Source organism: Nymphalis io, chromosome 20 (assembly GCF_905147045.1).
Source record: "Nymphalis io chromosome 20, ilAglIoxx1.1, whole genome shotgun sequence".
Lineage (NCBI taxonomy): Eukaryota > Metazoa > Arthropoda > Insecta > Lepidoptera > Nymphalidae > Nymphalis > Nymphalis io.
In genome coordinates, this window is record NC_065907.1 from 5,520,083 (window position 1) to 5,542,562 (window position 22,480).

Consider the following 22,480-nt stretch of genomic DNA (forward strand, 5'->3'; position numbering starts at 1 on the left):
ATACCCTATTTAATTTGGTATGAACGTAAATTATGATATTTATAGCCTTTTCCATTTGCAGGAGGAGTAAAGATACATAAACAACTTCGATTTTGAATAGGCCATTGACATCATTGACCGAGCTCTACAATAATCTATGGTATTCATTATGAATTCGTGAAAAACTTCGGGCCAAGGTTGTTGTTGGGACTTAGAGATAATAATGTCCACCAGACCAATTTCGGCCACGGCGGCCAATCAAGAGAAATTAGCCAACTACGCAGGAGATATTATAGTGCACAAGTGTGTGCGCAAACGCAGGTGCACTCTCTATTCCCTAACTCTCATAATCCGATGGAACGGCAATTCGACACGACCGGAAAGAGTTCAGGCGCAGGACCAACGGCTTTACGTGCTTTCCGAGGCACGGGAGTGAGCACACTTCCAACTTCCAGACTCCGGGCTGTTACTGAGAATTTTCTGACAGAAAAACCCAATAACTTTTTATTGGGTCGAATTGAACCCTCCTGGGTTCAAGTAAGGTTGATGTAAGTAAGAGGTCCTAATCTTACTTACATCAAGCCACTAGACCAACGAGGCAGTCATTAAGAGATATATGTATGATGTACTTAAATGCAATAGTTTTGTTATTAGAACTGCTTAAAGTATATAATTTAGCAGAGTTATTAGAAAATCCCGTTGAATGTGTTCATCTATGGATTGTTTACCTTTACTCCTTCGGCTATTGGATTAGGCTTTATAATTATAATACACAAAATTATACAAAAGTCATTCAGCATATCATTCAATGGCTAAATATAAAAACAGCATAACTAATAAAGCGGGGGTCTCACCAGCTATGATTTTGCTCATCTCGGTGACCTGCTTGGCAAGGATCTGGTTCATCTGGAGCAAGTGTTCCCGTTGTCGCTTCTCTTCACCATCCGGGCTCTAATACAATAATCACTGCGCTTATGTACAGCCATTCGAAGCGGCTATTTCAAGCTTGTATTTGCAGATTGTTTTAATGAAAATTTGGGACGCTCTTTCGGTCTTTATTAATATAATAATATCGTTATCGTGTATAATATAACTCAATTTATTTTAAATGATAATATATAAAAAAATATTAAGAAAGCGTACCATAATGAGATTGATAACTCGTCGTCGTTTTGTAAATAACAATATTGAATATATTGTTTGAAATTAATTTAATTTTGAAAGAACTTTATAAAGAAATATTAATTTGATTATTTACTTAATAAATCTGATTTAAGAACGTCCCAAGTTTTTTTTTTTATTGTACATAAGATTTTTCTTATATTATTAGTAATTATACAATTAATTAAGACGCTTAAATCTGCAAGTACAGTATATCTAATCAATCCATTAATGTTTACAAATCTAAACAGAGGTAAGATTGCTATGAAAAATAATTGATGATGAAAAAAAGTGTGAAATACTCATGCCAATGAAATAGGGAATCTATCAATACAACAGTAAAAGCAGAACGAACTATGCAAAATGCAATGTATTCTAAAGAATCTTAGTGTCGGTTTTATGGTTTCTACCAGTGGTTCTGAGAATAATGGACAAATGAAGAAGCAATTACAGTTAGTGATTGCAAAAGAGGTATCCAATGATTCAATGGTATTAACAAATGTTCGTATTCTAAAGTGTGATTAACGTCAGTTGTGATGAAGTTATAAGAAAGTCAAAAACGTTATTCAAGTCAAGATGGACAGATTTCGAGGATTCTGGAGGAACAATTCCATAGACTTATTTTAGGGAGTTTTTACTAACCTTGCTTGGATCAGCAGAAGAGCCGGTGAGCATCTTTTTGATGGACTCTACCTTTTCTTGTCGTTTTTGCTGCTCCTCTGGTGACAGTTCTGGAGGCTGATGAATAAAATATCTTACGTTCTATTATTTGGTTAAAATAATTTAGTCAAAAAGGCTAAACCAGCCTGGATTACCTCTAATACCTCTGATAATAAAAAAGCATAATGATGTAAATATATAATTATGTTATATGACGAGATATTATTGAATTAATAAGCTCTCTATTATCTTAAATAAATAATATTCTAATTTAAACTTACCTTTTCAGGTATATACCGCTCGGGGATAATGATTTTCTGCGGTGCAGCCAGAAGTTGGTCAATAGAGTCTGGCATTTTCCTAGAAGGCAGCGCAGACCGCACAACGTCAGGTGCAGATCCTCTTAAAGCTCGTTCCATGTCTGCGTCATCCAAGGACCTACCCAGAGCCTGCAGGAAATACATACATTGGTAAAAATGTAGTATCAACATTTAGCAAATAAAATAATTTGACACCTAAATAATCATTTATTTATAGTTATTTAGACATAGTAGTACTTGAAAGTTTTTACTGTTTCAAGCTAATGAAATATAATTAAAAATATGTAAAGATATTCGGATATAATATATAACCCTAAAGATTTAATTCAACTATTTACTTTATTTTATGAGTGGATACTTACATCTTGGTTGTACATATCCTTGGGCATTTCATTGAGTGTTTTCGCACTTAAATGATGCGGTGCAGTGTAATGTCGTCTCTTTTCCTTCGGCACTTGTCGTCTATGCAAAGATCCGTTCTTGGTATTTTCTCCTGACATTTCAGTAATAATCTGTTTCGCGGCTTCGCTTTTAAATATTGGAGACAGTTCCATATTCGATCTCGTTAAACTGACAATGCTGCTCGTCTTCGACATTGGATCGTTTGTCAAAGTCCTAGAACTATCAGTTGGACTGTTCAAATACTGGGTTGATAAAGATATGGTTCGATCGTATTTGTCGTAGCTCTTGTGGTAGCTGCTGCTTAACGATGATATGTCACGAGAATAGTCATAGTTGGAGAGAGAAGGGCTCGATGGGTACTTCGGGCTTTGATCCATATTCTTATCATTCAATCGAAGATAGTTCGGAGGCTCGACATTCTGTGGTTTTGTGTAATATTCTTCATATTTATTGTAATCTGTTCTCGGTAAGGATGAAGCTCGATAGTTATTAATAGGTTGTACTAGTTCCTCTTCTAGGAACTGGTCGAGGTTGGCAGTGATATTGTTGGTGGACCAATCGGACATCGGCTGCAGGGAACGCTCTCTATCTCTTTGGCGTCTTTCACTTTCTCTTTTTACAATTCGAACGGTTTTTATCTCTTGTTTTTCAACGTTCGATAAATTGCCTGTTATAAATTATTTTTCTAATTAAAAATCGAATTATATAAATGACTGTAGCCTGGCTGTGGCTTTCCTAATGGCTTTTCTAATGAAATATCAATATAAATTGTTTCAACTAATAGGGAACTAAAATACTCAAATTAAATAATTACATTTTTTATACTTAAGCCAAAACTGTTAAAGTTACTTGACATCAGAAGATCTAATCTCTAAGAACACGATCGTAAAATGTAAGAAAACGATATTGACTATTAAATTATTTATAGCATTTAAAATTATTCGCATATCAAAGTATCGAATGTTTTCATTTCACAAGTGATATCTTACTTGTGAAATGAAAACTTATGATGCGAATTCTTATAAAATACCAGTGTAGATATAAATAATAATAAACCAATAACAAAGGCCAATATATAAATAATTATATGCCAATATCACACTTACCAAAAGCAGTATGCTGCATGTCCTCACTATTAATTGGCGATGCAACATCCATTCCTGGTGTTCTAGTGTCAACATACAGTGGTGTCTCAACATTGTTGTGTCCATAATGTCCAGGCGGGAAAACCGGAGCTGCCATTTCATAATCGTAATCAGATTGACCGTGATCAACTGTATGACCTGTGTCTAAGTTAGTTTCCTGCCAGCATGTGGTCGGATTTCTGCCAGGACGCTTACCTATAACAAAATAATTGAAATTTTAATGTTTTGTTGTAATGTTAGTAATAGTAACGTGTGTAATATAAAAAATCTAACCAGGCATAGAATCGTGAGTCGTTTGCAGTGCATGAGACTGTTGTGTGAGATGTCTTACTGCACGGCTCAGCTCTTGTCTCTGACGTTGCAGCGCCGACACTAGGTGTTGAACACGAGTTACCTCTGAAATTATTTTTTTCCAATTTATTAAATACAATTGAATAAATGTTACACTTACTTATACAATGAATAAATGTTGCTTTAGCAAATAAAGAAAAAAAAAACACTTAACATATCGCAAATGACATAGTGACTAAAATATAATTAAGTAAACAAGTTTCAACAAAGGTAGTGATTTTCGTTTATGGATGTGATGGAAGTGAAAAATGCGAACTGTAATAATAAACATGATGACGTATTTGTCATACAACTGTTGGACTTTATGTTTTCAAATATATTTACCATAATTATACATTTCGCCTAACGATGTAAAAAAACAGTACTAATCGAAATGTAGCAACAGAAAGTACTACAATGTAGTAGCTCACCGTCCTCCAGCAGCGCGGTGGGGTGCGCGGGCTGCGCGTGCGCGTTGGCGCGCTGAGCCCGCAGCGCGCGCCGCAGGTGGTGCAGCTCGCGCTCCAGGCGCGCGTTATCGGCCACCGTCTGTTCTAGTTTCTGTTGGGAAACGTTTATTTTACTACCGCTATACATATGTTGCATACATTTTTCATTTCTGACGATTGCTGACTTGTGAGTTGTAGATTTTCGCTGTTCACACTATTGAAATAATATATTTTGCATAATTATTTACTAAATATTTATGTTCACAATAAAAAGTAAGAAAAAAAGATTACAATTTGTAAATTAACATGCATGTGTTAAAAAATTGTAATATCAATTTGTAAAACAAAGGATATTAGGTATTAGTTGTCTGTGAGAAACTATTCCATGAGACTATTTACAATTCCTACAATATATATGGTACGCCAAATTTACTTAAGGATATGTTAGTGAAAAAAAATTCGAAATAAAAACCAAACATATGAAGAGATATGATAAACAATGTTATATAATTTAATGAAATAAAAAAAGTGCATGGTATAGATGAAAACCTTATAAACCTTAGAATTGTGCGCCAACATGGCATGCACTCGGGCGAGTTCCACTTCCAAGCCGCTATTCGATTGTTGAGATCTGCTAGTAACGTTGACACTATCGAGTTTGCTGCGAACTCCTGCAACACAATCGTTTTATTTAAAACTTGACACTAACTTTTTTTTCACCCTATTATTCTTATAAAGTTACAAATGTTTTATTTTCGCAAAATTTTGATACGTGGTTAGATTACCGTAACAGCCTGTGAATGTCCCACTGCTGGGCTAAAGGCCTCCTCTCCTCTTTTTGAGGAGAAGGTTTGGAGCTTATTCCACCACGCTGCTCCAATGCGGGTTGGTAGAATTCACATGTGGCAGAATTTCAGTAAAATTAGACACATGCAGGTTTCCTCACGATGTTTTCCTTCACCGTAAAGCACGAGATGAATTATAATCACAAATTAAGCACATGAAAATTCAGTGGTGCTTGCCCGGGTTTGAACCCACGATCATCGGTTAAGATTCACGCGTTCTTACCACAGGGCCATCTCGGCTTTTTTAGGTTAGATTACATAAATGATTTATAAAGTTAAACAATTACTGTGTTCAATCGAATTGAAACTCTTTTTGAATACGTAATACTATTTTTACATATTGTTAAAATACTATAAGATAAATACGTCATTTATATCAATCAATGTTTTGATCAACAACAATGTATGGTCGAAGAGTGTCCTAAAATTATAAGCAGCATTTGCCTTGTTGAATCAAATTACGCCGTTGCCGTTTAATTCAAATACTTCAAATGTATACATTACTTATTGCAATTCAAATTATTGAATACTTTAAACGTACCAGTGAGTAGAGAATCGATAGCGTCTTTGTCAGTTTTCAATCCCTGCAGTATAGCAGCTTCATCAGCTAACTCTTGTTCTAATGCCCATAATTCTGCAACTCTCACCCTAGCTGCTTCTGTTTCAAGAGGCTTGCCAGCTGCAGCACTTTCTAACCATCTGGAAATATTAAATGTACATATGTACAAATATACAAAAGCAAATATTCTTCAACGACACTATTTCCGATAAAAATATATTTAACGCAAATATCACTTTATATTTTAGAACAAAAATATTGTTTTTTTAATTTAAGTTTTAACACAAAACTATTACCTTTGTTGCTCCAAAGAATGTTCAGCGAGGACCTTTTGTCTTAAACGCTGATTTCTTTCCAACCTTTCAATTGTAGAACCGGGTCTATTGTACAATGACCCTAATTTGACCATGTTATCGACTAATTGTACCAACGGCTTGCTTTTTTCATATTGGTTTTCAAGTTCCATCAGTTGCATTTTCAGCTGTTCTAAGCGTTGCAGACTTTCTTCTCGCTCCATAGCTTTTAATGAACTCATACAATCCTGAAATTTAATATTATTTCTTGTGTCATTTGTTATATGATTTACAGTTGTTTGAGTAATGAGTATGAAAAAATATAATAAAATAAAGGACGTAACACAAAGCAAAAACTAATAGTTTAACGAAAAAATAAACGTAACAGAACATAAAAGCATAAAAAAGCACCTCAATGCTACTAATTTGAGCACAGCATGTTTCAATGGCACGATGATTCGCCGCATGGCGTCTTCTTAATTGAATCAAAAGCAGAACTAACTCTTCATGACTTCTTCCGAGAAGTTCACCGGCTGTTGGCACTTCACTTATTTCTTGATTTTGAACCTCCTTACGCTAACGCAACAAAACCAGAGCGAAACAAAATAATGAAGCGAAATTAAAAACAAATATAACATTAACTAATATACGTTTCCAAGACTACATTATTATAATATACCATATCATCGTTTTCTGTATTCCTCCGTATCCTAGGGCTGACCGCTTTAATCGGTTGTTGTTGAACTCTTGACGGAGACCTAACCGTAGCCCAAGACTCTTCTGCTCCCATTGTTGTATTTAACTTAATTGGACAAAGAAAAATATTCTTCATTTAACCTTAGCTCTACTAAAGTATTGATTACTTATTGAAATTTTTAAATATTAATTGGTAACTAAAACTATACATAAAATTATACAAAATTAACTTACATTTTGCTGCGAGGTTGTAATCAGTTGCGAATCGTATTGCTCATTAGACGGTTTTTCTTCAACCCAGCGTACTCTTGGACTTACAGCTCGTACTGGTATATTGCCATCTCTATTACTCCTCCCAATAGATGTGTTACTTCCGAGAAATGCTTTTTTTGACAAATTTTGCTGGTTTGTATGATTAATATTGTTGTTGTTATTTGGGCTTGGTTCGATATTTGTGCCTGACATCGTCATAGAAGCTAAAAGAGTCATATTTTCTTTATTTAATAATATGTGTTAATATATTTTTACGAGTTAAACTGTTTTATGAATAAAAAATATTTGATGGTAAAACATGATAAAGTGCTCATTTTCACATATTAGTATTGTTTTTATTATATTTACAGTTAATAGATACAGTCCAAGTTTAGTTTTGCATGCTAAATATGTTTTTTACACCTTATCTTGTTTAACCCATCCTTAAATTAAAATATAAAAATACACAAAAAATATAAATAACATTTCCACATAAAAATGCCAAATTATTTACATATCAGATTTTGTTTTTTGGTAAAATCTTAATAGAAATAAAACTTACATAGTGTACCTTACAGGACCATAGTATGCTATAGGATACCTTCATTGCTTGCATTGTCAGTTCCATTGTCCATGCTATAACTCCCTATATGTTCACTTGCACGCATACCTACGGCTGCACTCCGCACGCGACCTAATTCACCTTTCATGAGACCGCTAGACATTAAATCCCACTGTCTAAGATTTTCTCTATCGATTTCGAACTGACCCCTTTTTTTACCACTTTTAGATGATTCGTGTACCAAGTCACTGTGTGGAAGTGAATTCTCGCTTGATTCTATAGTTAACTGTTCATATACTCCTTCATCGGTTTGTTCATGGCATACTTCAGAATCTGTTGCGAGACTAACGTAAACGTCATTTTCATCCTTAGTTTCATTCTGGGGATTTATTTCTTTACGAGTGTTGCTGTCTCTATTTCTTTGAGCTTGACTCTGGATATCACAATTAACATAGGTTTTATTTGATTTCATTTTATCTAAAACGGTTTTCTTGACACGTTTTATACTGTTCATTGCAGAGGCATTAACATAAGACCTATCTAATAACGAACTTTCTGTTGGCATTGTATCCAAATCATCCATAGATCGAGCATGTCTATGAGACACCCGTCTCAAATTGTCTCGCCACAGATTATCTTCATCCCAATGTTTTTCACCGTGGTATATAACATTTTCATAAGCACTTGCTTCAGCTTCGGCATCATAATAAACTGTGTTAGACGAATTTTCGCTGCAATGGGAAGACATACTTCCGGATGAAACTTTTATTGAAGTACTTGCCTGAACACTACTTTGATTTATCATACTGCGGCTTGGCGATGAAATTCGATCACAGTTTTTATTGTTCATATTTTTTTTACAACTAAGACTAGAAATTAAGTTCATAGATTCGGGAATTTTTGAAGTTTTGCTGCTTGAAGATTCATATATGTTTTTTAAATCAATATCTGGATATTTTTCAACTGCACTTAAAAATTCAACTGAAACACTTCTAGCTGACGCGGCTAAATCAAATTGTTGGTCAGACATTAATACTTGATTATTACGTAAAGGATTATGAATATGTGATATTTCGTTTTTTTTCTGCATTGTGCCCCTTCGTCTTTGATTATTTAGTTTGCGATGGATGTTCGTATTTTTAAGAAAGTGTGAAACAGGAAGAACGTTTATATGTTCTTGAGACGAAAGATCTGAATAATAGTACGGTGCACTATGTTCCGTTGAGCTTTCTCTGCTATGAAATCCAGTCGTAGATGAAGAAGCAGGTGTCTCAAAACTCGGCCTTAAAGATATTTTTTCAGTGTCAAATTCTTTTGTTTTATCAGCTAATACATTATTATTTAAATTTTTCTTTTTAATCGTATCGCCATTATATTCTTTTCTATAAAAAGAAATAGGTGAAATTGGTAATCCAATAGAGCTATTGGAACTTTGTGAACCTATGTGTCCGGTACAATTTTCGTTATACCATTTATTTTGAGTTTCTAGGCTACTTCTTTTTTCGTTAGGAACCAAGGCTAAATTTTGACTCACTGGTGTACTTGAAGAACGGTGATGAACAACAACGTTTTCATTATTTTTAATTGAATTACTTTCATATGTTAAACTACTGTTTGTGCTTATTCTATTCAACGGTGAGTAATTAATAATGTTATCATATTCACTTGTTGTCGCTCTTAGACTTTGCAAATATGAATCTAAATTAACATTAGAATATTCGTTATCAACATGATTTTCTGACTCATTAAGTTCATACATAGAGTCACTAGAAAGAGGTCTTCTTTTAATTTCGTTTTCGAAATTCGGTTCTTCACATGAATTCCGCAGATCTACTATTGAATCAGATTGGTTCGAAGGTGTAGCTTCAAATTTACTGCTTACATCTGATTCTAAGGACAATCTTGACCTTCCTTTATTTTTATTAATACTTCTTAGAGAGTCTGTTTCATTACCACTATTATTAAGTTGTTCCACGATGGAGTTATTATAAAAAGAACTAGAAGCCTCGATAGATCTATCATTTTCGCTAGTTAGACTTGCTCTACTATTCCGAATTTTTTCACCTCTCGAAACAGTATCATGAATTGATGTACCACTGCCATATATCATTAATGATGTGGTTTTCTTTTTAATTTTATTCATTGATTGATTTTCTCTTGTCAACATTTTAATTATAGAATTATCCTGTGAAATATCTGACTTATCTAGTTTATCTAAAATGTATTTAGACAATTCTTCGTCCAATAAATCATCAAATGGAGGTGAGGAGCTTGGTACCGGAGGAGGTGGTACTATATCACTATCTAAACTATCTTGTCTTTCTAATATGGATCTACTGCCACCAAGGTAATAAGAAGCAGGACGAAAATTGTCAGAAATACTAAATCTACGAAAAGATAAATCAACTGAATCTTCTTCTTCAGCTTCAGAGGAGTCTAATTTATCTTTTTGATTTTTGGTACTTCTTTTTAACGTTTGATCTTTAGTATCAGCAAAATTAGATGCTGTCTCGGACAAATTATTTGATTTTACTAAATCTTCATTAGATTTTATTTGAGATATCACGGTACTTAGTTCCATATAAACTGGCTCTGCTTTTCCATTATTAACACAAACTATTTCATATGCTTGCATATCATCCTCTTCAATGCCCACATTCATTTCAACATAAGGATTATCTTCATAGTTAAGAGGCATACTTTGGTCAAATACACTAATATTTTCTAATATCGTTTTATGCGCAGGCTCAATAGTTGACATTTTCCGTGGGCTCATCGGCAAATAATGATCTTCACCTAATGGATATACTGGAGGTGTTTCTGACTTTTCATCATTTTTTTCTTCTGTGACTAGACTAGCCACATTTGCATTTCCCTTCATTTCGATACTTTCACTGCAAGTTTCAACTTCATTATCTGATGCTAGTAAAACTTCGTCTAAATCGTTGTCTGTATATTCGATATGAGCTTCTGATTCTGCTTCGCTGTCATTCGTTTCATAGCCTTCGTTATCGCTTACTTGTGTTTCAAGCGACAATGCATGTTTTTCTAATACTCCGGATGTCGGTGGTAAAACTTCTGATTCACTACACTTGAAGTCATATTTATTACCCTCATAGTCACCGTCAATGTCAGTAACTATTTTAGGCAGAGAAATTGTGCAGAAAATATTCTCGTATGTGTTTTCCGTAATGGATGTTGTAATCTGGTTGGTTATAGTACTTTCTGCAAGTGAAGTAGAACTAAGCGCGTGCGGAGAAGTCAGCCCCGTTAAGGTAGGGCTAGTAACATTAGCTTTATGGGACCTTCCTGCCTGCATATCTCTCGTATTTTGCAGATCAGTGCCCGGTGTTTCTTCTGGGGTGCAAAAGCGAAACCATCGTTTTATTAAATATTTATTATCGTTTTTATTAAGAAGTAAGAAGACACTTGCTGCAGGTGATATGCTTATTGTCTTGTTAGTGTTTATTTTTAATTTTCACTTTATAATAAACATGTGTTAATGCAACTACTCATACAACGACACCAAAATTAAGTCCATAACCCACCACCGGTACTAAGCTAATGGAATTTCTTGTTAGTGACACTACGTCCCAGCAGGCAGGAAGGTACCTCTCCTTAAAGCGAAGTCATCATTATAATATACTACTGCGAGGTCAATGTAAGTATTACATATGTATGTATAATTATAACATTACAAAATATTATTTATAATAGGTATATTACTTGTGGCATTTTTATATTTTTTATAGTATTTAATAAATAAATGTATTTATTTTAATAAAAAAACTAATACAATTATTTGATGCTAATAATATATTAATAAATGTCTCAATGATAATAGACTGTAATAAATTTAATTATATATGTAAGATAAGGTAAATGTTGTGGTTTTACATAAAATGTTTTTTATAATTATCTACTAGCTAAGAGTTGAAATTCATGCACTATTAATAGTATTTACATGCTTTTCGTCATCTTCGGTTGACTAAAGAAGTATACTAAGAACTTCTTCATGCCAATTCATGTTAAATCAACCTTTTAGATATACTATTTGAAAGTATGAATCCTACCTTCATCGTCTGAAGAATAGCTGTTGTAAGATGCGTTTTTATACGTCTTAGGCTTATACTGATCTGATCGCAATGATTGCCTACTTTGATTTAAGGATCTTGCAAGAGAAATCGTAGCTGGTGTACTCTTTCTAGTAAGCGGAGACTGCAACATCCTTTGCTTCCATTCCAAAAGTCTTTTCATAGACTCCTCACGCTGGAAATAAAAATACAAAATAATCAAAAGAAATATTATTTGACACTTATTGTTATTATTATTGTCCTAGTGTAACTTATACTCGTAAATACCTGTTGTACTTTCTTTTCGCCTTCTCTTTCAGTAGATGAAGGAAGTCTGGCACTTGCTGATCTTATAAAACCTTCTATATTTGGGTCATATCTGTTAGTATCTTTAACAAAACCACTAACATTAGAACTATCACTCAATACGCTTCCACTTCTGTTTAAATAATCCTTCTGTTTTTCTAGGTCTTTTTCTTTCAAAGTCCAATTAGAATTCATTCCTTCTAGATCACTATACTTTGAATTGTAACTCACATTATCACGAATATTACGGTTAACATTAAACTCGGTTTCATAGTTATTATTAATAGTTTGAGCATATGGAGAATGCAATTGTTTCTCAGCTAGTCCACTTGCATATTTCTCTAATGGGATTTGGATATTTTTTGGTCCAAGACCTTGCTGTTGTAAATATTGTGCCGATTGTCGCATTTTTTGTGCATAGCTTTCCTCAGAATAATATTTATCTGAACTAGGATCGTAATAAGAATTGATATCAAGGCTAGATTTGGGACGTTGTGGTTGTTTCGGTGGATCATAATTGTTTCGCGCGGCAATGGTTTTGTTTTGAGCCTCGTTCTTAGACTCATACTCTAGGAAGTCAGCACTATGTGGTCTCGGCATCGGTGGTTGGATACCACTTGCTTGCATCTTCTTCCTACGTAAAACTGACGGTCCACTAAAAACTTTCTCTTGCGGCTGTAAATAAAAATTAATTAATAATTGAAATATTGACAACATAGTAAAGTAACTACGAAAGTTAAACTTACATAACCGAAGGATTGTTCTTGCGGAGATTTGTGACTAGATAGACTAACGGTATCTCGTGATGGATTCGGTGATTTTGCGTATGATTTTTCGTTACCGTAACCTGCATAAATGTCTTCGTAATCCCCGATCTTTTCAGAGTTATATGAAGACATAGCTGTAGATCTTCTATAAGCATCTGGTGTGCGTCTTTCAGCTAACCGCTCATTCATTGAAGTTGTTGGTTTATTTATTTTGTTATTTAAGTTGTCACCATATAAATCTCTTCCGTACACATTCGAATCGGCTAATGGTTTAGGGTCATTTCGAGTTTCAGAATAACTTTCATTATAAATGGATATTTTATTTAAATCAGTAGGTGGCTGATTAACTTCATCGTCTTTATGCTTTTGTTCAACTTTCTGCCCATAATCTTGTAAGAACGGATTGTAGTTTGGTTGCTTTTCGTATAGACTCTCGATTTTATCATCTTGTGCCTGTTGCTGCTGGCTTTTCCTACTATCAAAATAAGGGGACTGTGGGTTAGATTTGTACATGGATGGTGTGTGATTTTTATCTAGTGATTCAGAAACAGTATTAGTCAAAGGTAATGATAGATTTTGCATATCATAAGACCGTTTTGTGGGATATGGTATTTGCGTTGGCGGTGATAGCGGGTTACGTGTGTAAATCTCCTGTTTAGTGCTATAGTTTGTGTCCTGGTATCGAGTATGATTGGTGCCCTGGCTGTAGTGTGATGCAGGTTTTTTGAGTAGATCATAATTTGGATCATACCTGTAATGTTTTTGATACAATAAATTTATAATATGAAGATAAAACAAATATTTCAATGTTTAAAATAAATTAAAATTACAATTTAAACAGATACGTACATATCAGGGCTAGGTGAATTATATCCATCATTAGATCGTCTCGGTTTCGGTGGAGCATTCGCATATGTTGGACCTGCTATTTCATCTCCGTCCTACAAGTTAAACTTCAATTTTAAATTACTTCATTAAATAATTAAAAATAAAAATTACCACTACGTTGTACGCGAAAAAGGTTCAGTTATGTAAGTACATAATTATTTGCGCTGTTATTTTGCAGATACATACATGATTTTACAGTTTTAACCGCACATAATATCTGTCCTTGGTTACGCTCTAGCGAATTAATTCTCAGTCACCTGAATCGGTAAATGTTCATTTACAATAAATAATACCTACCTCTGTTTTCGCAGCTGCTCGGTCATTTTGTTTTTGCTGTTGTTCACTGGAATTAGAAACAGTTAGAATCAATAAAACAAGATTAATCTCCTCTCATCTCTGTCAAGACAGTTATCCAATTTCGACTAGAAGCTTATTATGTATTGATTATCTTACGTGGGACTTTGCATAAGAGCCGCCATAGTGAGCGCTTTAACCCACTTCAACATAGTTTCCTGGTCTAATGCAGCTAACACATACGTCCGCATATTTGCGTGTTCCAACTTAAAAGCAAACTTCCGCATCACTTTATCATCTGCAGTACATGCTGATACTTTGTAAGATGGCAAAAGTACAGATCCGAGGAGTTTTTCTTCGTCTTGACCTTAAATAATAATGTCTTGTTAATTTTTTTTTAATCATTTACATTATTTTTGTTATTCTAAAAAAAATTGTATTATAACTTGTCTAGGGTAAATTCATATACATATATAACGTAATATATAACACTTACTTTTGTAATAGAACAAGCAGTATTCTGATAAAACGAACCACCGTTTGCGCCAAACTTTAAGACCGTCAGATCCTTGTTTATATAATAGCCCAGCCATAGTTACAGGAGCAGAAGGTATTCGTTGCGCAGTTGGAGATCGTAATGCTTGAGTACCACTACTACTCCGTCGACTTTCTAAAGAAGGAGATTTTATACTAGGCGAACTGGATTCGCTTGATTTCATCGGAGACACTACGCCCGGGTTATTCTTTTGAATGTTAAATTCCGAAACTAAAGATTGGTTTTTTGATTTGCCTTGATCTTGTGGATTATGCCTCTCCGATTCCCGATAATCAGGCTGATTAGATTGCCATTGTGTTTCTTGATATTGCCTTGTAGGTCCTTCTCTATCCTTGTACTCGTTGTTCTTTGAGTACATTTCGATATCTTTTTGTATATCTGGACTGCTATAATCTTTGAAATCATTTTTACTACTATACAAATCTCTATAAGAACTATCTGAATATATACTATTTTGTAAATTCGGCGGTGGTTGAACGCCATGAATTTGTTGCAGTAATAGCTGTCGTTCAGCAAATTTTTGTTGTTGATGCATTTGTGCCTGATTTTGATAGTGCATTTGTTGTTGCATTTTCATTTGTTGTATTTCATTATATTGTCTTCTTAACAATTCTGTATTACTCTGTGGTCCTATTCTATTTGAATAAGGAAGATACGGCTTCGACCCGTACTGATTAACATTAGGCCTATACGTATGTTGATGGTTTTGATATATTTGGTTACTTTCTTTCGGTGGGTTTCGTTTTAAGTAATCTTGGTACACTTCTGCATTGTATCCTTTAGGCATGTTTTGCAGTTCATGGTTAACATTTTGGTCTACGTGGATTTCAGTCCTTTCTAGCCGTGGAGGAGACTGTGCATAATTATAATTGTCGTTTGCTCCGTAATGTCTGGCGTAGTCGTGATTTTGACCGGTTCCATACATCTCGTGCCTGTTTTCAAGGAGCGGCGATCGTGCATTCATGTTGGAATGATATTGACTTTGCAATAGCTGATGCATGACGCCATTGGGTTGAATTTGCGCGGACTGGTTGTTTAATTGCGTAGGTAACTGTGAACGTTGAGGCGAATATATTTGATCGGGATGGACATGGTGTGCTAAGAGGTGTTGTTGAGTGAGTGGTTGCTGCGTCGCCGTCACGTTTTTTTTATTCTCCATTTGATAATCTGTCTGAGTCACCGGTGGATCAATCCTGCAACAATAAACATAATATTTTTAATACATACATATCTCAGGTTAAATTAGATATTTATATGTAAAAGGATATATTTAAAAATGTATGGCTATGCTTCACAGCCTAATGGAAACGTAACCGTTGCCATTTAATAACATGCGTGTATGACAAACATCTAAGGAGTTAACATTACGTTACAGCACGTAATGATTTGTTAAAGTGACTTGTAAATATGACACGGAAACAAAAATTTGTATTTATAATTATTTTTAACAAAATAAGAAAATTTATTTACGTACATATTAAGATGGGTCATATAATTATTATTATATTATATTATTTGGCGAACACGTCATAATCGTGTAATCAAACAAATAGATATGAAGATTTTTTATAAACAGATTGTGAAGATATTTTAACCGTCTTGCTAAGCAAAGACCATTTGTGAAAGATTTATAGATATTTTATTAAATTTATCAATGCTTAAATTTTACCATGCTTATTGAAACGATAAGATCCATTAAGGTTATAAAGAACTTTTTCTAAAAATTGTTATCTACATTATTAACCTATAAACATATTTTTACGAATATTTTTTTGGTATATTTCTTATTAAATTATAAAAGAACATGTTCCAAAATAATTATCTTAATACTTTCAATAAGATAGATACAGCGGTAATTTATAACGTTTACATTTTTAACGCAACCTTATAAATATATAATAATTATAACCTAATTAATATTTATTCTGTACACAGTAAACAGTAACAGCCTGTTAATGTCTCACTGCTGAGCTAAGGCCTCCTCTCCCTTATTAAGAAGAAGGTTTTTAGCGTGTTCTGTGTAATATTATATATAATACAAAACTTTATATATAGCGTCTTCATAACAGCTTATTCCTGGTTTACTTTATATACTGCGTTTACAAATACGGATTTTTATTAAAATATAAATTAGGTATTTAACACCATTATGGCGAAATAACGAAATCTGAAACGTAATATTGATGCTGTGACTAATGATAGTCTCTAAAACATCAAAATTAGAGCAAGTCAAATCTTATTATCTCTAATCTATATATTTTAAATGTGAGAATTAATTCTCTATGAGAGTAATGACCGGAAGTATAAACATGGATTGTCACTGCGTCCACTTCCTCGGTTACTAATGACTCGTCAATCATTAGTTCGACAAAGGAAGCCACGGTAATGTCCTCTATTTCTGAAATAAATCGACTCGAGAACACAATTCTACTAACTTTAATTGAAGAACAACAATCCTCTCAAATCTACCAAAATCAAAATATAGTTTCAGTAGGCTATTTCAAACACTTATGAAACGTCAATTATAAGATTTTATTAAGTATAAAACTAACATTGGACTTTACCACATATAATTAAATTATATCTTTAACTATCTAAGGATTTAAATTATAAAATTACTTCAAAATTCATAAAATTATATGCGTGACATCTGGAATGTATAACATTACATAGATGTGCAGTAAACATAAAACTCGCATGGCAGACTATAATTGTACCTACATATCAAAGGAGTTTCGCTCATTTTGTGAAAAAAAAATTGCTTATCGACAATCACGTATTTCGTTACTTTAAACTTGTGATGTAATTAATTCTTTTCATTCTAATAACTTATTCAAAATTATTATTTTAAAAGTTCAAATTTGTTTTGTGAATTCAATTAGTATATATTTTTTCTACATAATATTTTTTTTTTACTTGATCATTGAAACATACACGTTTTCAAAAATAAAAGTATTTTTAAATTATAGTTTTGGATTAAAACTTATGGTTACGGTAAATAGGTCTCAAAAATACATAATTTCACATCAAAGATATTCCTTAAAGACAAATTACCTTAATAATTTTTCAAGTCCAGTCCAATTTCAAATAATATCATTTATTCACTATTTATTAAGTTAGACACAAATTAAGAAAAATTTCTTATAGACAGCATTTCATAATTAGAAAAACTGTTTAGTCTTGACTATCACGAATATTTCTCGCTCTATTCATGGATAGTCCAGTTGGCGTCCAGCCAGGCCGCAGTCCTGAGACCACGAAAGAGACACAACGCCAGATTAATCTCATTTCAATGTCAAACTTGCCACTGACCTATTTTCTAGATAAAAACGATGCTACAATGCACAAAAGCTATGCATATCAAAGGCAGTAATTAAAATAATACCTTATTTTACATATAATTGATGTTAGTAAAATACTTGTTCCAATGTATAACAAGAAGATAATATACTTATAAATAATAAATACATATGCTTATTCTTACTTTATACTTATTTTGAGACAAGTTGGCTCAAACTAATTATTGGCTTAGACTAATTATCGCGGGTTCAAATATGGAGAAGAAGCACTTTCGACGACAACTTATCCACAGTTTTCATGTTGTTGAATTTGTATTTATAATTCATCTCGCGCTCGGCGATAAACGAAAATTTTGTGAATAAATGAATATGCAAACTGACCAAATTTTGCTACACGTTCAATAACAATATGCACTAAAATAGTATGGCTGAATAAGCTTTAAACAAGTCCCAGCTGCGGAATAATTACAGACTATTATTATACTTTTAATGTTTAATTATTTTTATTAATAAATACTTAAATTAATAAACAAGGCATGAGTATGAATTGCAATAAACAAAAGCTAGAAAAATTGTAATATCATTTTGTGCTATTTGTTTTCCTTTATTCACAGCATTTTTTTACAAAACAAGCAAAAAATAATGGACATGTTTTAAGCGCTTTAAAAGCATTCTTTTGAATTTTTCAGGCTATTTTCTGCGCCGTGCTTGAACTTAATGAGTTTTCTAATTTTCTGCATGAGAAAGAAAATTAAAATTGTTAATCTAGTACTAAATTAGTACAATGTATGTTTTAGTCGCGTCTGAGGTATATTTGTTTATGTAAAATAATCTAAAGTAGTTATACAGTTACTTGAGAAAGGTATATTTTTTAGCTTCATATATATTATGTAAGTTTATACACGTGTTTCAAATTATTGGGAACTTTCCTAATGGCCTAAATATTGTTCAACATTTTTTTCAACATTCGCGTTATATATTTACTTATATATATAAAATAATTAAATATATAGTTATATGATTACTTTTTAACTAAAGCTATTATTTCACTGACTTATGAACCTACTTTGGAACCTACCAAATTTTAACATTATTTTTTTTATTATTAAACTAGTTTCCGCACCAGCGTGCGAAGCAGCCTTCGTCCATGTGAGGTGAGGCAGGTGGTTGTAGCCTATTTCCTTTTCTCTTTACCTCTGACGACATGCATGTCCAAATTTATAAGAATCGTTTGAATAGTTAAGACTTGAAAGCGTTACGAACAAACACACTTTCGCATTTATAATATATATTTCAGTTTCGTTCGATGGAAGCTTAATATATCTTACGCAAACGTTAAGTATAATATATCTTACGCAAACGATTATGCAATTAAAAAAGTTTTTCATAAACATCACAAAGCGATTACGATCAAGGATTATAATAATCGAAATGCAGCCTTGATATTTAAGCAACGTCACTTGTCAGTGCTTAATATAGAAATGAACACTATGAAGCAAACTTCGATATAACTATCGATGCATGTATTATCGATATTCGTGTATTAACAGTTACACTACAATTATGCCCTTAAAAGTTTGCTATAACTATTTATCGTTTTGTATTAATGTAAGTTATTAATGTGTACGTTTACAAATTTATTAATTTAAATTAACGTCAAATTTATTTGAAGAAACTATTCCAAAATCATATATATATATATATATGATTTTGGAAATTTTATATATATATATATATATATATTTATATTTTTCCTTATATTAGTTTGAAATTTTATCAACCAATATAATTTTTTATGTACTCAATATTTACCAATATATAATTTCAATATATAATTAACGCATAACTATCGATATTATCAAAATTAACATTCAATATTTGACATTCGACTGCTTAATATACAGATATTGACAACTGACGGTTCATCTGATTGCAGCGTTTGTAATAGAACAGCCGAAATAAATCCGGAATATTAGAACAAATACCAGTCGGACTCGCGAAATAAGAGTTTCGTACTAATATCCTATAATAATTGGATTGTTGTGTGTATTTACTTAACTTTAAAAAATAAATTTAAACACAAAAATAGAAGAAAATAAAAAACATGACACCTCACGCTCAAATAGTAATAATAAATATTAGACGTTGCCAATTATATAGATTTCATCTTATATAAAAATATTTAAGAAAATTTATTTAAAAGAAAAGTTACAGAATTTAGAATTTCTACTTTCTTTACGATTGGTTTATATAACCAATTTCGATCGAAAATATAACATCAATAAATTGAAATATTATTAATTATAATTGCTACACGAGTTTTTATTACCTGGACGTTTTTTATTAGTGATCGAAGCCTGGACGTTAATATCGTACTATCGAAAATACCCGAGGCTGCATTTTTATTAAATTAATTTCGATATAGCCTAAAGTAATCATTTAGTTTAAGATGATTTTGGAGTATTAGTAAAAAGTACTTAAGTAAAAAGGCCTTACAGTTTATTCAATATTCATATATGAATATATATATACTTTTCAACTTTTAATTATACGAAAAAGCGACGAATATGACGAATAATGTTGTATTTAACTCACAAACATCTGTCAAACGAATTAAGTAATAAAAAATGTAAATCAATATGAGTTTTACTACTTAATTCCTTTAATGTTTAGATGATTATTTCATAAACTAGAAATTGCCATAATACATCATTTTTTATCATCATTACCTACATTAGGTAATAAAATAATAGTTAATTTATGGAAATACATGATTACATTTTACGACTAAAGATTACAACGTATAAATAATTAAATTAGATTTTATTTTAGATTAATAAAATTTAAGAATTCAATTTATAAAAACTTTCAACTCGTCACAAACATAATTTTTATTAATTGGAGTTTTATTTATTTAAAGTTTGAAAATTCGATAACGTAAATTATATAGTTTAGCATTATTTTGGAAGTTAATTAGATACCCAATTAATGTATATAAACACACATTCTTTATCGCTTAGGAAAGTTTTAAATATTCATATTGGTAGCAGTTTTTTATTCTCATCGTGTAAAATATCATATAATATTATGAATACTTTGAGTGGTAATTTACATGTCATATAAATCGGGATTGGTTTATAAATCGACACAACGTATTTTTTACATATTATGTAGTTTTATTTGGTATTATGGATTTATGTTATGTTCTTAGTAAAGTACATATTTTAAGCAAGCGCGTTCCAACCTTGATCTTATCACATATCATATATTCTACTGCCAAACAGCAATGCTTAGTATTGTTACGTTCCGGTATAAATGATGAGTGAACCAGTGTAACTACAGGCACAAGGGGCAAAAAAACTTAATTCCCAAAAGTGGTGGACCATTGACCTTGCAAGTAATTGTTGATATTTCTTACAGTGCCAATGCCTATGGTGGCCATATTAGCCAGTCCGTCTACCTCCTTCAAATAAAACAAAAAGCTGAATTAAAATATACACGTTTCTGTTATGTACAAATTACCGCTTCAATGAACTCTCTCAATCTTGTACTGCGATATCAACATCAATGGATGTTTGTTTTAAAAGCTATCCACTAATGACTGAACAGCTTTGTATAAAATTGGCTTTGTTAAAACAATAATATAGCAATTTATAATTATAACGTTCGTTTGCTATCATCATCATTCGCTTTTCATTATATCATTTGTTTCGATTCGAATGCGTTAAACACTTCAGGATAAAACGATTTGTCAGAGTGTCACGAACTTTACGCAACCGGCGTGAAGTTTTGATTTTTTTCTTTTTTTTCTTGTGATATGAATTGTTAAGCTAAAGCACCCATGATATGGATTGCGCTTGACAGAAATGAACACTCGTCAAATGTTATAATCAATAATAAATCTTTAAGTAACCGTAACCGTAACAGCCTGTGAATGTCCCACTGCTGGGCTAAAGGCCTCCTCTCCTCTTTTTGAGGAAAAGGTTTGGAGCTTATTCCACCACGCTGCTCCAATGCGGGTTGGTAGAATTCACATGTGGCAGAATTTCAGTGAAATTACACATGCAGGTTTCCTCACGATGTTTTCCTTCACCGTAAAGCACGAGATGAATTATAATCACAAATTAAGCACATGAAAATTCAGAGGTGCTTGCCCGGGTTTGAACCCACGATCATCGGTTAAGATTCACGCGTTCTTACCACTGGGCCATCTCGGCAATCTTTAAGTATCAACAAAAATTCAGAAGCAAACTCTTTATTTATACACCAAGACTTAAAATATCAATTTGATAACTATATTTTAAATAGTAATTTAAAGTAAATATATTAAAATCCGGAAACGTTGTCAACATATATAAAAGTATTGTTTACACACGAAGGTTATATCAAATATTTGGTTATTTGCATTATTAAAACCGTTAAATAAAAATTAAGGAAGGTTATGCATGATCTTGCTAACGATTTCGTGACTTGAACAAGGCTGAGGCAAGTGAATTTGTTGATGTTAAAAATAATTATTTACTGGTACGCGTTAAGTATAAAAATATTAATATATATAGTAACATAAGACAGGATATTTATCTATTACCGTATAAATTAGGTATGATTTCTGTATTGCTGTGAAGCGAGTATGCGATATATAAA

General features: G+C 32.4%; 2 protein-coding genes across 8 annotated transcripts in view; one reads left to right on the forward strand and one right to left on the reverse strand.

The window, feature by feature from the left end:
• The window catches only part of LOC126776258 (aurora kinase B), a 216,423-nt gene that overhangs the window by 152,542 nt on the left and 41,401 nt on the right, over window positions 1-22,480 (forward strand). The gene's annotated exons all lie outside the window — the stretch shown is intronic.
• The window catches only part of LOC126776243 (uncharacterized), a 58,251-nt gene that overhangs the window by 2,927 nt on the left and 32,844 nt on the right, over window positions 1-22,480 (reverse strand). For 2 of the 7 annotated variants that reach the window (XR_007669940.1, XM_050498556.1), the window contains exons 3-22: window positions 14,478-15,730; window positions 14,141-14,348; window positions 13,985-14,030; window positions 13,649-13,740; window positions 12,779-13,550; window positions 12,015-12,707; window positions 11,727-11,922; window positions 7,074-7,315; window positions 6,823-6,945; window positions 6,555-6,719; window positions 6,147-6,391; window positions 5,833-5,990; window positions 4,996-5,117; window positions 4,429-4,558; window positions 3,941-4,063; window positions 3,629-3,862; window positions 2,483-3,189; window positions 2,082-2,249; window positions 1,783-1,878; window positions 834-930 (exon numbers count right to left, since the gene is read on the reverse strand). Coding sequence is in view for 6 of the 7 variants with exons in the window: in XM_050498556.1 (XP_050354513.1) it covers window positions 834-930; window positions 1,783-1,878; window positions 2,082-2,249; window positions 2,483-3,189; window positions 3,629-3,862; window positions 3,941-4,063; window positions 4,429-4,558; window positions 4,996-5,117; window positions 5,833-5,990; window positions 6,147-6,391; window positions 6,555-6,719; window positions 6,823-6,945; window positions 7,074-7,315; window positions 11,727-11,922; window positions 12,015-12,707; window positions 12,779-13,550; window positions 13,649-13,740; window positions 13,985-14,030; window positions 14,141-14,348; window positions 14,478-15,730 (5,870 nt within the window). In the remaining variant the exon portion in view is untranslated. Of the gene's footprint in view, window positions 1-833; window positions 931-1,782; window positions 1,879-2,081; window positions 2,250-2,482; window positions 3,190-3,628; window positions 3,863-3,940; window positions 4,064-4,428; window positions 4,559-4,995; window positions 5,118-5,832; window positions 5,991-6,146; window positions 6,392-6,554; window positions 6,720-6,822; window positions 6,946-7,073; window positions 7,316-7,653; window positions 11,011-11,726; window positions 11,923-12,014; window positions 12,708-12,778; window positions 13,551-13,648; window positions 13,741-13,984; window positions 14,031-14,140; window positions 14,349-14,477; window positions 15,731-22,480 lie in introns of those variants that run through there. The other 5 variants (XM_050498553.1, XM_050498554.1, XM_050498557.1 and 2 more) reach the window with 4 other exon arrangements.